General features: G+C 36.3%; 1 protein-coding gene across 1 annotated transcript in view; it reads left to right on the top strand.

Moving 5' to 3' along the window:
- lamc3 (laminin, gamma 3) overlaps positions 1-13,763 on the top strand; it is an 87,653-nt gene that overhangs the window by 51,462 nt on the left and 22,428 nt on the right. The window contains exons 10-12 of the mRNA XM_051110486.1: positions 568-766; positions 3,453-3,556; positions 8,129-8,356. Of these exons, the coding sequence (XP_050966443.1) occupies positions 568-766; positions 3,453-3,556; positions 8,129-8,356 (531 nt within the window). The remainder of the gene's footprint in view (positions 1-567; positions 767-3,452; positions 3,557-8,128; positions 8,357-13,763) is intronic.

Here is a 13,763-nt window from a genome sequence, read left to right as displayed (position 1 = left end):
TGTGTGTAATTGTGAAATATATTACTGTGTGTGTGTGTGTGTGTTTTGTGTCCATGCATGTGAATTTTTGTAGGAGCTCAGCATGGGGTTCTTTGAAGTCTTGTTAAAAGCCCTTTAATGAGGCTGGAAGATATGAGTGGCAATTATGGTCGTCCTCTTACACTCTCTTGCATATAGAGATGTACAAACACAATAAGATCAGAGAGCTCCAACAGTCTTAGTTTCTCCAAAGCAGAAAAATCCACTTCTTTCTGTGAACTGAACATTTTGGCTTCCTATTATATTTTTACAGTTGTTATCTTTAACGGTCACACAATCTTCATTGTGCCAGTGTTTATCTTTGGCAATCGTGTCGTTGCGGCTCAGTGGCTGGTGTAATGTGCTGGTAATCTGCAGGTTGTGAGTTTGTGTTCCAGAAAATTCTGCGCTGCCCTTGAGCAAACCACTTAACTCAATTCACAGCCCAGCTGTTGCTATCAGATAGATGTTACACTCATGTTTGGTCAATCACACCATGGTCATACATAGTGGAATATGTGTGGTAATTGTTTTATCTTTATATTGCAGATAAATATCTGGGGAACAGGTTGCTAAGTTACGGACAGACCCTTAGCGTGTCGTTTACAGCTGAGCTGGAGGAACTCTTGCCCAGAAGTGTGACCGTGATGCTAGAGGGTTCGGGAATATCGGTTACTGCTAATTTGTACTCTCAACAGGAGACTTACTCCTCATTGGAGAGGACGCCCATCAACACTTTCACTTTCAGGTGTGTATGTGAGTGAGTGTGTTATTCATTACCATTTGCTTGTAGCTAGATAGTGAATACATTGCTAAAATATGGCACGTGGGTTCAAATGGATTCAAAGATCAGATTTGGCCTGAACATTTCAAACTTGGTGGTCTGGCAGGATTATTTCTAATATGTATTGATCTTAAATGTCATGGTGCTTATGTAAATGGACAGGAATCGCTCAAAAACGTCACTTGTCTTTGCCTTTGTACTATAAGACAACTGATTTTATAAGATGCAGCTGGTCATTTTGGCCTCATCTGTACTTATTGCAGGTATAATAAAAGTAGCGAACTAAACCAAATTTAGCCCAGTAGGTGTTTAAAGCAACATAACTGATAGGGCAAATACATTGTGCATATTTGATTTGTCTCTAATTATGCTTCATTGTGTGCTGTTAACAATGAACTGATCATTGTGTGTGAATAATTAAGCCAAACAGTCTTCCCACATAAGTATGCTGATTTTATATGTTGATTTTATGTTTTCATGGCTTTCTGGAATCCTTTATCCTACTTTTATAAGTGGATTCGGGTAGTTTTCATTTACCAGTTTTGTCACATAACACATATATCTTAATCTTTTGTACAAAAACAAATTAGTGAAAAGAGAGATTCTTCTTCTGATGCAATTCTTCTCTATACTATTTCTTATCTTTATTTTACTTAGTCTCCTCTGAATGTTACTGCCTCTTTAGGAAGAATTGCTTTGTGGTATTCCTTATTACAGGAGTGGCGAACGTCGGTCCTGGAGAGCCACAGCTCTGCATAGTTTTGCTTCAACCCTAATCAAACGCATCTGAACAAGCAAATCAAGGTCTAAAGGGTTACTAGAAAGCAACAGGCAGGTGAGTTTTAATTAGGGTTGGAGCTGAACTCTTCAGGGCTGCGGCTCTCCAGGACCAGAGTTTGCCACCCCTGTCTTGTTAGTAATAAATAAATACAAATTGTACAGATCTAAAGACATGTAACATTACACACAAGTCAGAGAAGTGAACAACCAGAAAACACAATGTTTGCCAGAATCCACGGATGCCATTGTAAACCAGAAAATAAAATACAGTTGAGGTCAAAAATTTACATCCCCCTTTTCAGAATCATTAAAAACTTTAATTATTTTACCAAAATAAGAGGGATCATACTCAATGCGTGTTATTGCTTATTTAGAAAAAATCCTTCAGGTCCCTCCAATTCTTTGGTTTTTCAGCATTTTTGTGTATTTGAACTGTTTCCAACAATAACTATAATTTTGAGATCCATATTTTCACACTAGGGACAACTGAGGGACTTATATTCAACTATTACAGAAGGTTCAAATGCTTACTGATGCTCCAGAAGGAAAAACCATGCATTAGGAGCTGGAGGTAAAAACTTTTGAACAGAATAGAGATGTGCTCATTTTTTTATTTATTTATTTTTTTCATTTAGTACTGCCCTTCAGAGGCTACAGAAGATAGTTACATGTTTCCCAGATAACAAAAAAAGTTAAATTTACCCTGACCTCAAATTCAAAAAGTGTTCTCCCCCGGCTGTTAATGCATCGTGTTTCCTTCTGGAGCATCAGAGAGTGTTTGAACCTTCTATAATAGTTGCATATGAGTCCCTCAGTTGTCCTCAGTGTGAATAGATGGATATGTTTACTATATGTAAACATCTTTTATGTGAAATATCTTTTTCAGGTTAGTACTAAATAAACATGCATTTTGTATGATCCCTCTTATTTTTGTAAAATAATTAACATCTTTAATGATTCTAAAAGGGGGGTGTAAACTTTTGACCTCAACTGTATAAAATAAACATAATGCTATTGAGTAAAATTTGCAGGCTGGCAGGTTCACATCAATAAGAATACTGTTGTTCATGTTGCTAATAAAGATGTTCATTGCATTTCAGTATAAATGTACAACCTGATGCATGAAAAAATGCCAGATTTATCACAGGGGCTTTCTGTTTAAAAATATACTATAGCTGTTCTCATGAAAGTGCTAGAGTTATAATTTCTTCTTGCAGTACTGCTAAAAGCTGGTTATTACAGCAATTGCTCTGTCATTTTTACCTGTATTTAGCACTGACGATTTTAAAAAGCCATCTTAATACCAGGTGGATTCAGAGCTATGTTATAAGGGAACATTTCTGTGAAATGCTCAAAATAGGTTTTCTTTTGTGTTTTCGGGGGAAGGTATTTCAGTTTCCATGTCAGACTGAAATATTTGCCCACTGAGACCATATGGCGTATTATCAAGTTTTTAAAATATAATTATAAATGTGTGAACAACATGAATAAACATCAGAAAACTATTGTGATTTCAGTCGTGACATCTCTGTGTGTGCGATACGTCTGTCAGCATATAGCAATTTTACTTGGCCGTGTTTTCAGCTAACCTGAAGCTTTTCTGTTCATAGACGCTTTTTACATTTGCATTTTTTTGTTTTGACAGGCACTTTCCTGGCAGAGTGACAAGAAAATTCATATATTTTGTGACTCATTCATACAGAGAGACTTGGTTTAAATTGACTAGACCTAGTGCACTTTAATGAAGAGCCTCAGCTTTACGTAAATAAAGTCTGGGGAGCGCTGTTTCTCGAGAAAAACAGTCTTGTAGTTATTATAGCAGACACAACACATGTTTCTAACTATTATCTCTATGCTTTCTGGTTTCCAGGTTAACAGAGAAGAGCGTAAATCCATCTATTCCCTCATTTGAGTTTCTCCGAATGCTTTACAATCTAACTGCACTACATATCAGCAACGCCGGTGGCCAGAACTGTAAGTCATTATATGTATATATGTATGTGCATACGCCATTGTTTAAAAAAAAAAGATGAGTGAAATGAGACTGAAACACAATCATTAAAGACTAAAAGAAATTGATTTAAAATGGCAAGGGAACATGCATCTCAAACTTGGCAGTACGGACTGTACTGTAATCAACCATCGATTAGTCTAGTGGAGCCTGTAACTTTGGTCATGCCCCCCAGTTTGTTCCTAGCCTGTGATTATGTTTAGTGATTGCCTTGCATTGTGGCATGATTTCTGTGCTGTGTAGACTCAATTGCAAACTGGCATCATTGAGATATATGCAGTGATGTACCTAATCAACTTGCCAAGTGGAAAGTTTCACACACTGGAATACAATGTCGCTTCTGTTGTGAATTTTGTGTTTTATTCGTTTAAACATAAATCGCCATATGTTGTTTCCCCTTTACCAGATTATTTTTTGACATTAAAAACAATGATAATGTTGCTTTTAATTCTGAAAAATAAATGAAAATTAAGTAGCTAACCAAAAGCAATATCGTAAGTGTATTGCATTTAACATTACTGCTGCATAATGATTGTGTTTCAGTGTACAGTAGGATAAGTTTATGCGTTGATATGTGTTATATTATTTTCTATTCTTATTTAGTTTTAAGAAACTACTAAAGCATTACATTTAAATTTACAATGAAATATCTGAGTTATTTTTTAAAATAAGTAATGCATGTTACTTTGTTTTCCCATTTATTCACTAATGCATCCATAAAAAGTAACTCAAGAGTAACACAGTTAGTTACTTTCAAATGGATTAATGCAATACTGTAATTACTTTTAAAAGTAACTTCCCCCAGCACTGCTCATGGCGCTTTACATACACTGCCGTTCAAAAGTTTGGGATCAGTAAGATTTTTGATGTTTTTTAAAGAAGTTTCTTATGCTCATCAAAGCTGTATCTATTTGATCAAAAATAGAGAAAAAAAAAAAAACGTCATTTTGTGAAATATTACATAACAGTTTACTGTTTTAGTATCCTTTAAAATATAATTTATTCTTATGAAGCAAAGCTGAATTTTCAGCATCATTACTCCAGTCTTCAGTGTTAAATGATCCTTCAGAAATGATTTATAATCAATGTTGGAAACAGTTTAATATGTTTAATATTTGTTGGACCTCTGATACTTTTGTCAGGATACTTTGATAGATAAAAAGAAAAAAAAAACAGTGTTTATTCAAAGTAGAAATTTTGTGTTACAATGTATACTATTATTCAAAAGCTTGGGGTCAGTAAATTTTTTCTCTGTTTTTTTTTTAAAGAAATTAATACTTTTATTCAGCAAGGATGTGTTAAATGGATAAAATAAAAGATAGTAAAGACTTATATTGTTAGAAAAGATTTCTATTTTGAACGAATGCTGTTCTTTTGAACTTTTTATTCATCAAAGAATCAAAGAAAAAAGTATCACAGGTTCCAACAAAAATATTAATCAGCATATTAGAATAATTTCTGAAGGATCATGTGACACTGAAGACTGAAGTAATGTCTGCTTAAAATTCAGAGCTGTCACATGAATAAATTATATTTTGAAGTATATTAAAATAGGAAACCGATACTAGAAATTGCAATAATATTTCACAGTATTACAGCTTTTTTTGTATTTTTGATCAAATAAATACAGCTTTTTTGTGCAGAGACTCCATCAAAAACATTCAAAAACATACTGATCCCAAACTTTTGAAGAACAGTGCATGCACAAACGTACATACAAACATACACAAATATCCCATAAAAGTAAGACAGATATAATACAACCCTTAAAGATTTGAAAGTTTAATTTCAGGCCAGAGCACAACAGAAAGCGACATGCATACACTGCCCTCCAAAAGTTTGGAAACGCCCTAGAAAAGTGGGGTTTTGGATATATTGGCATGAATCCTTTTTAATTTGTGATAATTTTGCTCTGATAAGGGACAACGCAAACTACGAAAACATATTTTATTACATAAACAGTTAGAAAAAACGTACATTTTGGATTCATCAAAATATCCACCATTAACAGCTATTACAGCTCTGCATAATCTGGGCCTAAATTCATTGTATTCTAAACTTAATTGGCAATCAATTGTTGAAGCTATTAAGGTGTGCTGACCCAAAAATCTTTTAAAGACCTGGGCCAAGTTTAAACCAGTAACCAGGCATCACAGCTGACAAAGGGGCATGTGTGACTTTGACATGTATGTATTGCCATTATTATATAATCAAAATGAAAATTATTATTGCTGCTCTTCAATGATAATGTCAAGTTACTTCAATGTATTTGCACCAAAAAATGATAAGGATTTATGCTAGTATCGTCCAAAACCACACTTTGCCAGGGGTGTTTCCAAACTTTTGGAGGGCAGTGTACATATATGCATCAATTACTACACGATTTTCAAGATTTTTCTTTTCATAGATGTATTAAACACTTGCATTTGTTGTACATCTTCATTCAGGAGATAGTAAGGAGCTGTAGAAAAAAGTGAAAATGACTATAAGAGGAGACTAAACTCTGTACATCCCTGCCAAGCTGCACTTAAAACATACATGAAACATTTGAGACAAACCGTGTGGTTCTACGCAGAAGCATTACTGTGAATGTATCTTCTCTCTCACGCACACTTTGTCTCTCTCTCATCTGTTTTCTTCCCCAAAGGAAGCAAATTAGATCTTACCAAAGAGCATAATTATTCCTCTACCACATCCTGTACTGACAGGTCCGCTCATTGATTCTTGGAAACTGCTGCGCTGAAATTCGTGCATGCGTTTGAACTGTTTTCCCCTTCTGCTACCATGTGCACATGATAATCAGTTTGTCTGTATACAGCCACGCACACGCACATGCTGGTATCTCCCAAAAGTGCGCATAAACATTAGTCTTCCCGGCCATGTCCTGATATGAAAGTTGAGAGTTGAGACGATAGGACACAGAGACCCTGGAGAAAGAGATAGTTGTGGTGAGAGAGAAATTTGATCTGTGTACAGTCTCTCTCTATCACTATTTATGAGGCGGTATGGATCCCTGAGAGAAACAAAGACCCACTCACCTTCACCATGTTCCACCTCTCCCCACTCAGCCCTTATTGATTAATTCATTCCTTGTTCATTTATTCATATGGTGATCAAAGATTCTATCTGCTTGCACCCAGTGGTCCTGATGTCTGTCTGTGTGTAAGCAAAGGTGAGAGAGAAGCAGAGGGGAGCTTTAGCAGGCAGGCTAGCTAAGCTACATCGTGAGGGCAATTACAAGTGGACGGGACACACTGATTTTACATTCAGTGTAGATTCATGGTGGAATGCGCTTTCCAAATCCATCACAACTGCTGAATCCTTTGCCTTCAAAAAAAAACTTTCGATGAGCACTTGACTTACTCAGCACATGATGTTTTCTACTCTTAAAAAAAACAACTTGTTTTTCTGTCACACTGTATCTTACATATCTTTACTATTATGGCATTTCCTTGCACCTCAAGGATTAGAAGCGTATTTACTTATTTATTTATTTGCACTACTGCACTGCTACTACTTTTTAATAACTACTAAACTACAACAAAACAGTAATATTTTGAAATATTATTACAGTTTAAAATAACTGTTTTCTAATGTAATGTATGTTAAAATGTAATTTAATCCTAATTTAATGTGTTGAAAACTTAATATTGCTGCTTATTATTTCTATGGAAGTCATGATACATTTTTTAAGGATTCTTTAATGAATAGACAGTTCAAAATAAAAGCTTATAATTGAAATAGAACTTTTTTGTAACATAATATATATGACCCCGGACCACAATAAATAAATAAGCTTTCCAGTGATGTATGGTTTGTTAGGATGGGACAATATCTGGTCGAGATATAACTATTTGAATATCTGGAATCTGGCGTTGCAAAAAAAAATCCAAATATTGAGAAATTTGCTTTTAAAGTTGTTCAAATTAAGTTCTTAGCAATGCATATTACTAATAAAAAATTAAGTTTTGATATATTTATGGTAGGAAATGTACAAAATATTTTCATGGAACATGATCTTTAGTTAATATCCTAAGGATTTTTGGCATAAAAGAAAAAATGATAATATTGACCCATACAATGTATTTTGACTATTGCTACAAATATACCTGTGCTACTTAAGACTGGTCTCAAAGTAAAAATTTGAGTTTGCCTGATATATGTGTGTGTGCTGTATGTAATTATGATGTATATATAAGTACAAACACATTCATGTATATATTTAAGAAATATTTACAAATATATGTATTTATTATAATATTTATATAATCTATATTATATATAAATAAAAATATTTTGTACATAACATTTCTCTTAAATATATACATTCATTTGTGTGTATTTGTATATAGATAATTATATATACATAATTACACATTGTACACATCACACACATACATATTCTAGGCAAACTCAAACTTTTATTTTGTATGCGTTTAATCGTTTGACATCCCTAATTTATTTGTTTATTGTATAATTTATAGGTAGGTTGTAATATTGGAAGCAATGTAAATTTTTCTTTTTCTTGTTGGCAGACACCTCTCAGCTCTCCAGGGTAAGCCTTGAATCTGCAGTCCTGACATACTACAATATGGCTTCACATGCTCCGTGGGTGGAGGAGTGTACTTGTCCCACAGGATTCACTGGGCAGTTCTGTGAACACTGTGCTCCTGGATTCACCAGGGAAACCCCTAATGGTGGACCCTTCTCCCCTTGTGTGCCTTGCAACTGCAATCAACATGGGACCTGCCATCCTGAGACAGGTTAGGAGTGTGTGTTTAGCATGCAGTCTGTACCCAACTTTCATGCTCCAATATGATCCAATAACATGACATACACGCTGTTTGTACACGTTATACTATATATACACCATAGTATCTTGGTTTAATCTCTAGGCAGATATGTGCTGATAGAAAATGACATTTATTCACTAAGGGTTCATATCATCCATGCATTTCCAATCATTTATCATGCAAGTGTCAGATGTGGCTTTTTCTTTGAGCTCTTTCTAAAGGCCAGCAGCATCTCAGTGTCTTCTCTTGACTACTGCAGATAAAGCTGGTGTTTTGCGTGTGCCGTTCAATGAAGCTTCAAGCTGAGCACCAGTGAAGGGTCTCTTTCTTAAACTACAGGCTCTTATGTACTCCGCATTTTGTTGTGAATCTGGGCCGTCCACTTCTTTCCCCTGTGCTAGTCAGATCCTGTTTGCTTTGCTCTTTTGTTCTTGTATACAGAATAGCCTCTCAAAAGAGCAATAAAAAGACTAGAAAAAATGTGTTTGTGTTGGGCCATTTATAAAACCAAAATTTCGAAACTGACATTGTACAGTGGCTTGCAAGAAGTGCAGATATATTCACTACTTTAACAGCTGAAAAAAGACTTGGTACTGCAATTTCCACAGTTCATTAAACAACACAACCATTCTCAACTGTGCTAATAATAAGAAGAAGTCTTTTGAATACCAATCAGCACATTAGAAGGATTTCGTAAGGATTATATAGCACAAGGTTTTCTTAGTATACTGGATTAATGGCTGCTGAAAATGGGACTTTGCAATCATATATATTTATACAGCAGTTCTTTCTGGTCCTCAAATCTGATTGCCTGAGAGGACTGTGATATTCTAGTGATATCAGAACTTCAACCGTTTCACCATTTGTATCACTCTACTTGCGGAATTTCTCACAGTGAGTGTTATGGTGAATGCTCATATCCACTATCATTTTATAAATAATACTGTTTTTTTGTTACGCAATATAGCTTTAAGAGTTTTTTAGGTGAGAATGTACTTGTTTAGACTTCGAATATGTGGTTTGTTAATAAAGAAAACATCTATTTTGAAAATTTGCTTCAATATTTTTGGAGATGTGAGCTCCAGGGCATCAGCAATCTCACCTCGGCCAGTTCTTCTGGAATTCACTGCTGGCTCTGATGTCATAGTGGATAGGCATGAGATTAAATTTGTTTTGGGTAAATGTAATGGGCAGTCTCTTTATCTGTTATCATTATTTTGAAATATTATTATTTGTTCCAGAGCACATCGTTTTGGCTGAGGGCAAAATCAGGTTATATTTTATGTCAATTTAATACTGTATGTCAGAGCACTGCTTTTGTACTTTTGACTGAATTGTCTAGCAACTTTTATGAAGCTGTTGTTATTTATTAAATATTATTCAATAAATATTATTTTATTTAAGTAGTAGTATTTAATAATGTGTCCCAGCACTGGGGATGCACAAGTTAGTGCACTCTCAGGGCTGGGTTGCGGCAGGAAGGGCATCCAGCGTAAAACGTGCCAAATCGGCTGTGCGAATCACTCCGCTGTGGCGACCCCTGATCAAGGGAGCAAGCCGAAGGAGAGAGAGGGTAGTATTTAATAATAGTATTTAGTATTGGGAAACGCTGTGTGTGTTCGTGATGGTGATTTTAGTTACATTATTCCACCATTCCAGCGATGAGAGGCTGTTTTTATGAGTCAGCAGTAAAGACTTTTATATTGAAAGAGACTGAAACAGGGTTGAAAGCAAGGAAGTTATTTTTACTTTCAACAACACATCATAATACTCAGCTAACAAATGCACAGAGCAGCGCTGTCATCGGAAATCACCCTTAACCAATGAAAGAAAAGTACGATAAAGATATCGCTTTCCTCAGTGGACATTCAAACTAATGTTTTACTGTGAATATGAGATTAAGCTGAAGAATGATTGCTGAATCAGGTGCAGGTAATTGCACTCGCTCAGACCATCTCTCTCTCAAAATAATCTACTACACATAATACAACAAGTTTTTAAAGGGGTCATTGGATGCAAAGTTCACTTTTACATGTTGTATGAACATTAATGTGTGTTGGCAGTGTATGTGCACATCTACCCTATAATGATATAAATCCATGCAGTGGTTTTTAATTATCACACCGACAGAGGCTGTTCCCACGATAGTTGATTGACATGAGCATCTTACCTCAGACCTGCCCTACATCAGATGTAAAAGTCCGACCTCCATTGTTTCGATGCCAGAGCAGGGATGTAAGTTAGACATTGACTCTGATTGAGCGATTGAGGTGTTGTGTTGCTGGATGTATTAATGAACATAGTGGTCATCATTTACTCCTGACATCTGAGCCACTGAAGATGCAGTGGATTACATTTGTTTGTGAAGGGAATGTACCTCCCGATCTACATAAATGCGTCTATGTTCGCACAAATCATTTGTGAAGCAGCTTCACCTACAGCAGAAGTGAGTCTAATGGTTTTATTATGAATCTCTGCAATCACCTTTCCTAATAATGTGATAGTTTAGAGGCTAAACGCGGCTAAATGCAGCCAAAGTAAACAGTCTCGTCACTCCACAGAGTGGAGAGGGGCGGGGCAGATCAAATTTACCTCATTTTGATAAGGTAAAAAAGGGTGTTGTTTTACACTACCATTGAGAATTTTTAACCAAAGTATATTATGGACTTTTCATTAAGACCCTAAATAATCATATCAACTTGTGGAAAATGGGCATCCGATGACCCCTTTAATACAGTAATAGTTTAAAAGTTTTCAATGAAGCAACTCAACGTTCCTTTGTTACTAGTTCTAAAGCGACGTTTTCGAATTAGTAAAGGACTAGGGCTCAGCAGTCAAACTGTCAACTAGAGATTTGAATCCATGGAAGTAAGGAAGTAAGCAGTTCTGCACAAAAGAGGGGTTTTAAAGGCACTCCATTGTTGTTTCTTATGTATTTACACACTCATGCTGTCGAACTGTTGTATAAACGCAATATCACATGAGTAGCAATGGCTGTATATCATCACGGCGTGATTACCTGCGGCCTCGTGCCTACAGCCGAATCACAGCCATGCTGATATATAGCCATATCACACTGCTACTCGTGGTATTGCTCATACAGGGTCATTCATTTAATTGAAAGTTCATTAAATATTTTAAAATGCAGGTTATTTCCTCGAATGGCAAAGCTGAATTTTCAGCAATCATTAATCCAGTTTTCATATGATCAGAATCATCTAAATGTTTATTTGGTGTTCAAGAAACATTTTGTATTATTATCCATGTTGTTCGGTGGTGCACTTATTTGAAACTGTAATAATATTTTTAAACGGTATTTGAATGCATTTTTACTCATTAAGAGCTACATTTGTGAACAGAAGGTTCCTTTGTCTTTAGATTGTCTTTAGTGTTTTCGAACTTTTAAAAAGTGTAGTACACCTAAAAGTACAGTTCTTGTTTCTTCTAGATTGAAAGAAGCCTCTATCAAAAAGCCCATTTGCTCTTTTCCTGCAGCCAGTATACTGACTGCTGCAATTTCTCCATTTATCTGCAAGTGGTCTGCTTATACTGTCTGTAACTGTAGGCATTTCTGTACCTGCAGCACAATCACTCAAATGTTCCTCTCACAAACCTCTTCTTGTTCCTGTCATTTTCTGTACCGCTTCCCCTTGTTCCTCTCTCACTTTTTCATTCCTCCTCTTGTTCTTTCCGTGACCCCATTAGCAGCTAGAATGGCGGGCTGTCTTTCTGTACAGGGTAGATAGAGTTCACGCTCACTCCTCTCTCCTCTATTAGACCTGCGAGCCAGCCACCGGCTAATTAATTGTAATGTCGATAGCACAACAAAGAGTGTTTGTTTGTGTGCGTCTACTTTCAGCGACGACTCCTGGCATGGATTTGAGCGTTTGTCCTCCCATCTTTCTCTCTCTCTCTCTCTCTCTCTCTCGCCCGCTCTGACTGTCTTTCTTTCACACTGATGAGTAATTTCACTCTTTTAATATGCGGCAAATTAAACCTCCATCGCTCTTATTATGAGCGTAATGTGTGATTAGTTTGGTACAAGTCTTTAACATTACAAATTAATGTCAGACATGACTTTATCTACCACTCGGGGTAGGCGAAAGGACAAACGCGAGCAAGCGATTCGCATGTATGCCAGAAAAAGGGAGGGAATGGAAGGAAGAAAGAAAGAGGGAATCAAAGCAAAAGGAGCTCAAGGGGGGCGAAAGATCGAACGAATGTATTCACAGGAAATCTCCACCTCCCCGGAGAAAAGGAGGAGCCCGTTCCTTTTATTTATTTATGAACCTGTTTAACTTCAAAGCAGATTTCGCCTAAGTCACAGCAGGCGCTGTTCATTGCCATTTAGCTGCTTAAATATTTTCCAGGCTCGTAAATAGAACTAGGCCCGCAAGGTCCCTGCTGAAAACCAGCACGCTTTTCATTAGCATATGCATACGTCACTCTTCATTTTTCTCCGCACTGAAAACCAAAGAGTGTTTTAATCTCGTTTCGTATTCGTAAGCCTAATTATGTTTTGTTAGTCTTTTGATGAGCTTTAATTTAATCTCGTTTCCGCTTCGGGAAGGGTTTGTGCACTGACAGGCCACGCCCCTTTGATTTATCATTTCTGAACAAGAAGGTGTTTCTCACGGTAATGTAATATGGTTGTAATTGGTTGTTAATTGGTTATTAGTCTTGTCACTCAGCACAGGTGGTGTTTGTTTGGTCGGAGATAAGAGAGGAGGGAAGCTCACCTCTCCGGGCTGGATCCAGTGGTACTTCGTAATTGTGATTTATGTAAAGTCGGCCTGTTTGTGTCATTTCTATTTTCCTGCGAGCAATACAACAGATTGGAAAATGTTAATATTTGCAGTGGAAGTATGGAACGGTGGCACTGTGTTGCGCTAGAGGGCTAATGAAGTCAAGCATATGTCCTTCGGATGCACATATATTTTGCGTGCGTGTGTATTCTCTGGTCTCTTTCTTGAGTACTTTTCCCAAGCATGTTAATTTAAGGGATGCCATCCATAAAATTAGACTGAGAGGGCTTGTATTTGTCTTGGAAGAATGAGGAAAAGATAGAGAGAGCCGCAGAGAAAGTGTGGTTTGCTGAGAGTGTGGGTTTTCATATAAATGTGCTTACATTAAATGCAACAAGCACAGAAAGGTGTGAGAGCATTCATATCTCACCTTGGTCCACTGTGTCGTTTTCATTCTGTCTTCTTCTCTTCGCACCCTTTGTAAAGTAGATGTGCATTCGATATGGATCAGTAAATATAGCAAAAACAATGAATTACTTTATAGCGCATAACAGCACATAAAAATAACATTCATCTGCTTTGTCTGAATGTTTGCTTAATTAAAACCAGCAAATAAAGACGAAAACAGCACA

Source organism: Labeo rohita, chromosome 5 (genome assembly GCF_022985175.1).
Source record: "Labeo rohita strain BAU-BD-2019 chromosome 5, IGBB_LRoh.1.0, whole genome shotgun sequence".
NCBI classification, from domain to species: Eukaryota; Metazoa; Chordata; class Actinopteri; order Cypriniformes; family Cyprinidae; genus Labeo; species Labeo rohita.
This window is presented reverse-complemented; position numbering and strand designations above follow the sequence as displayed.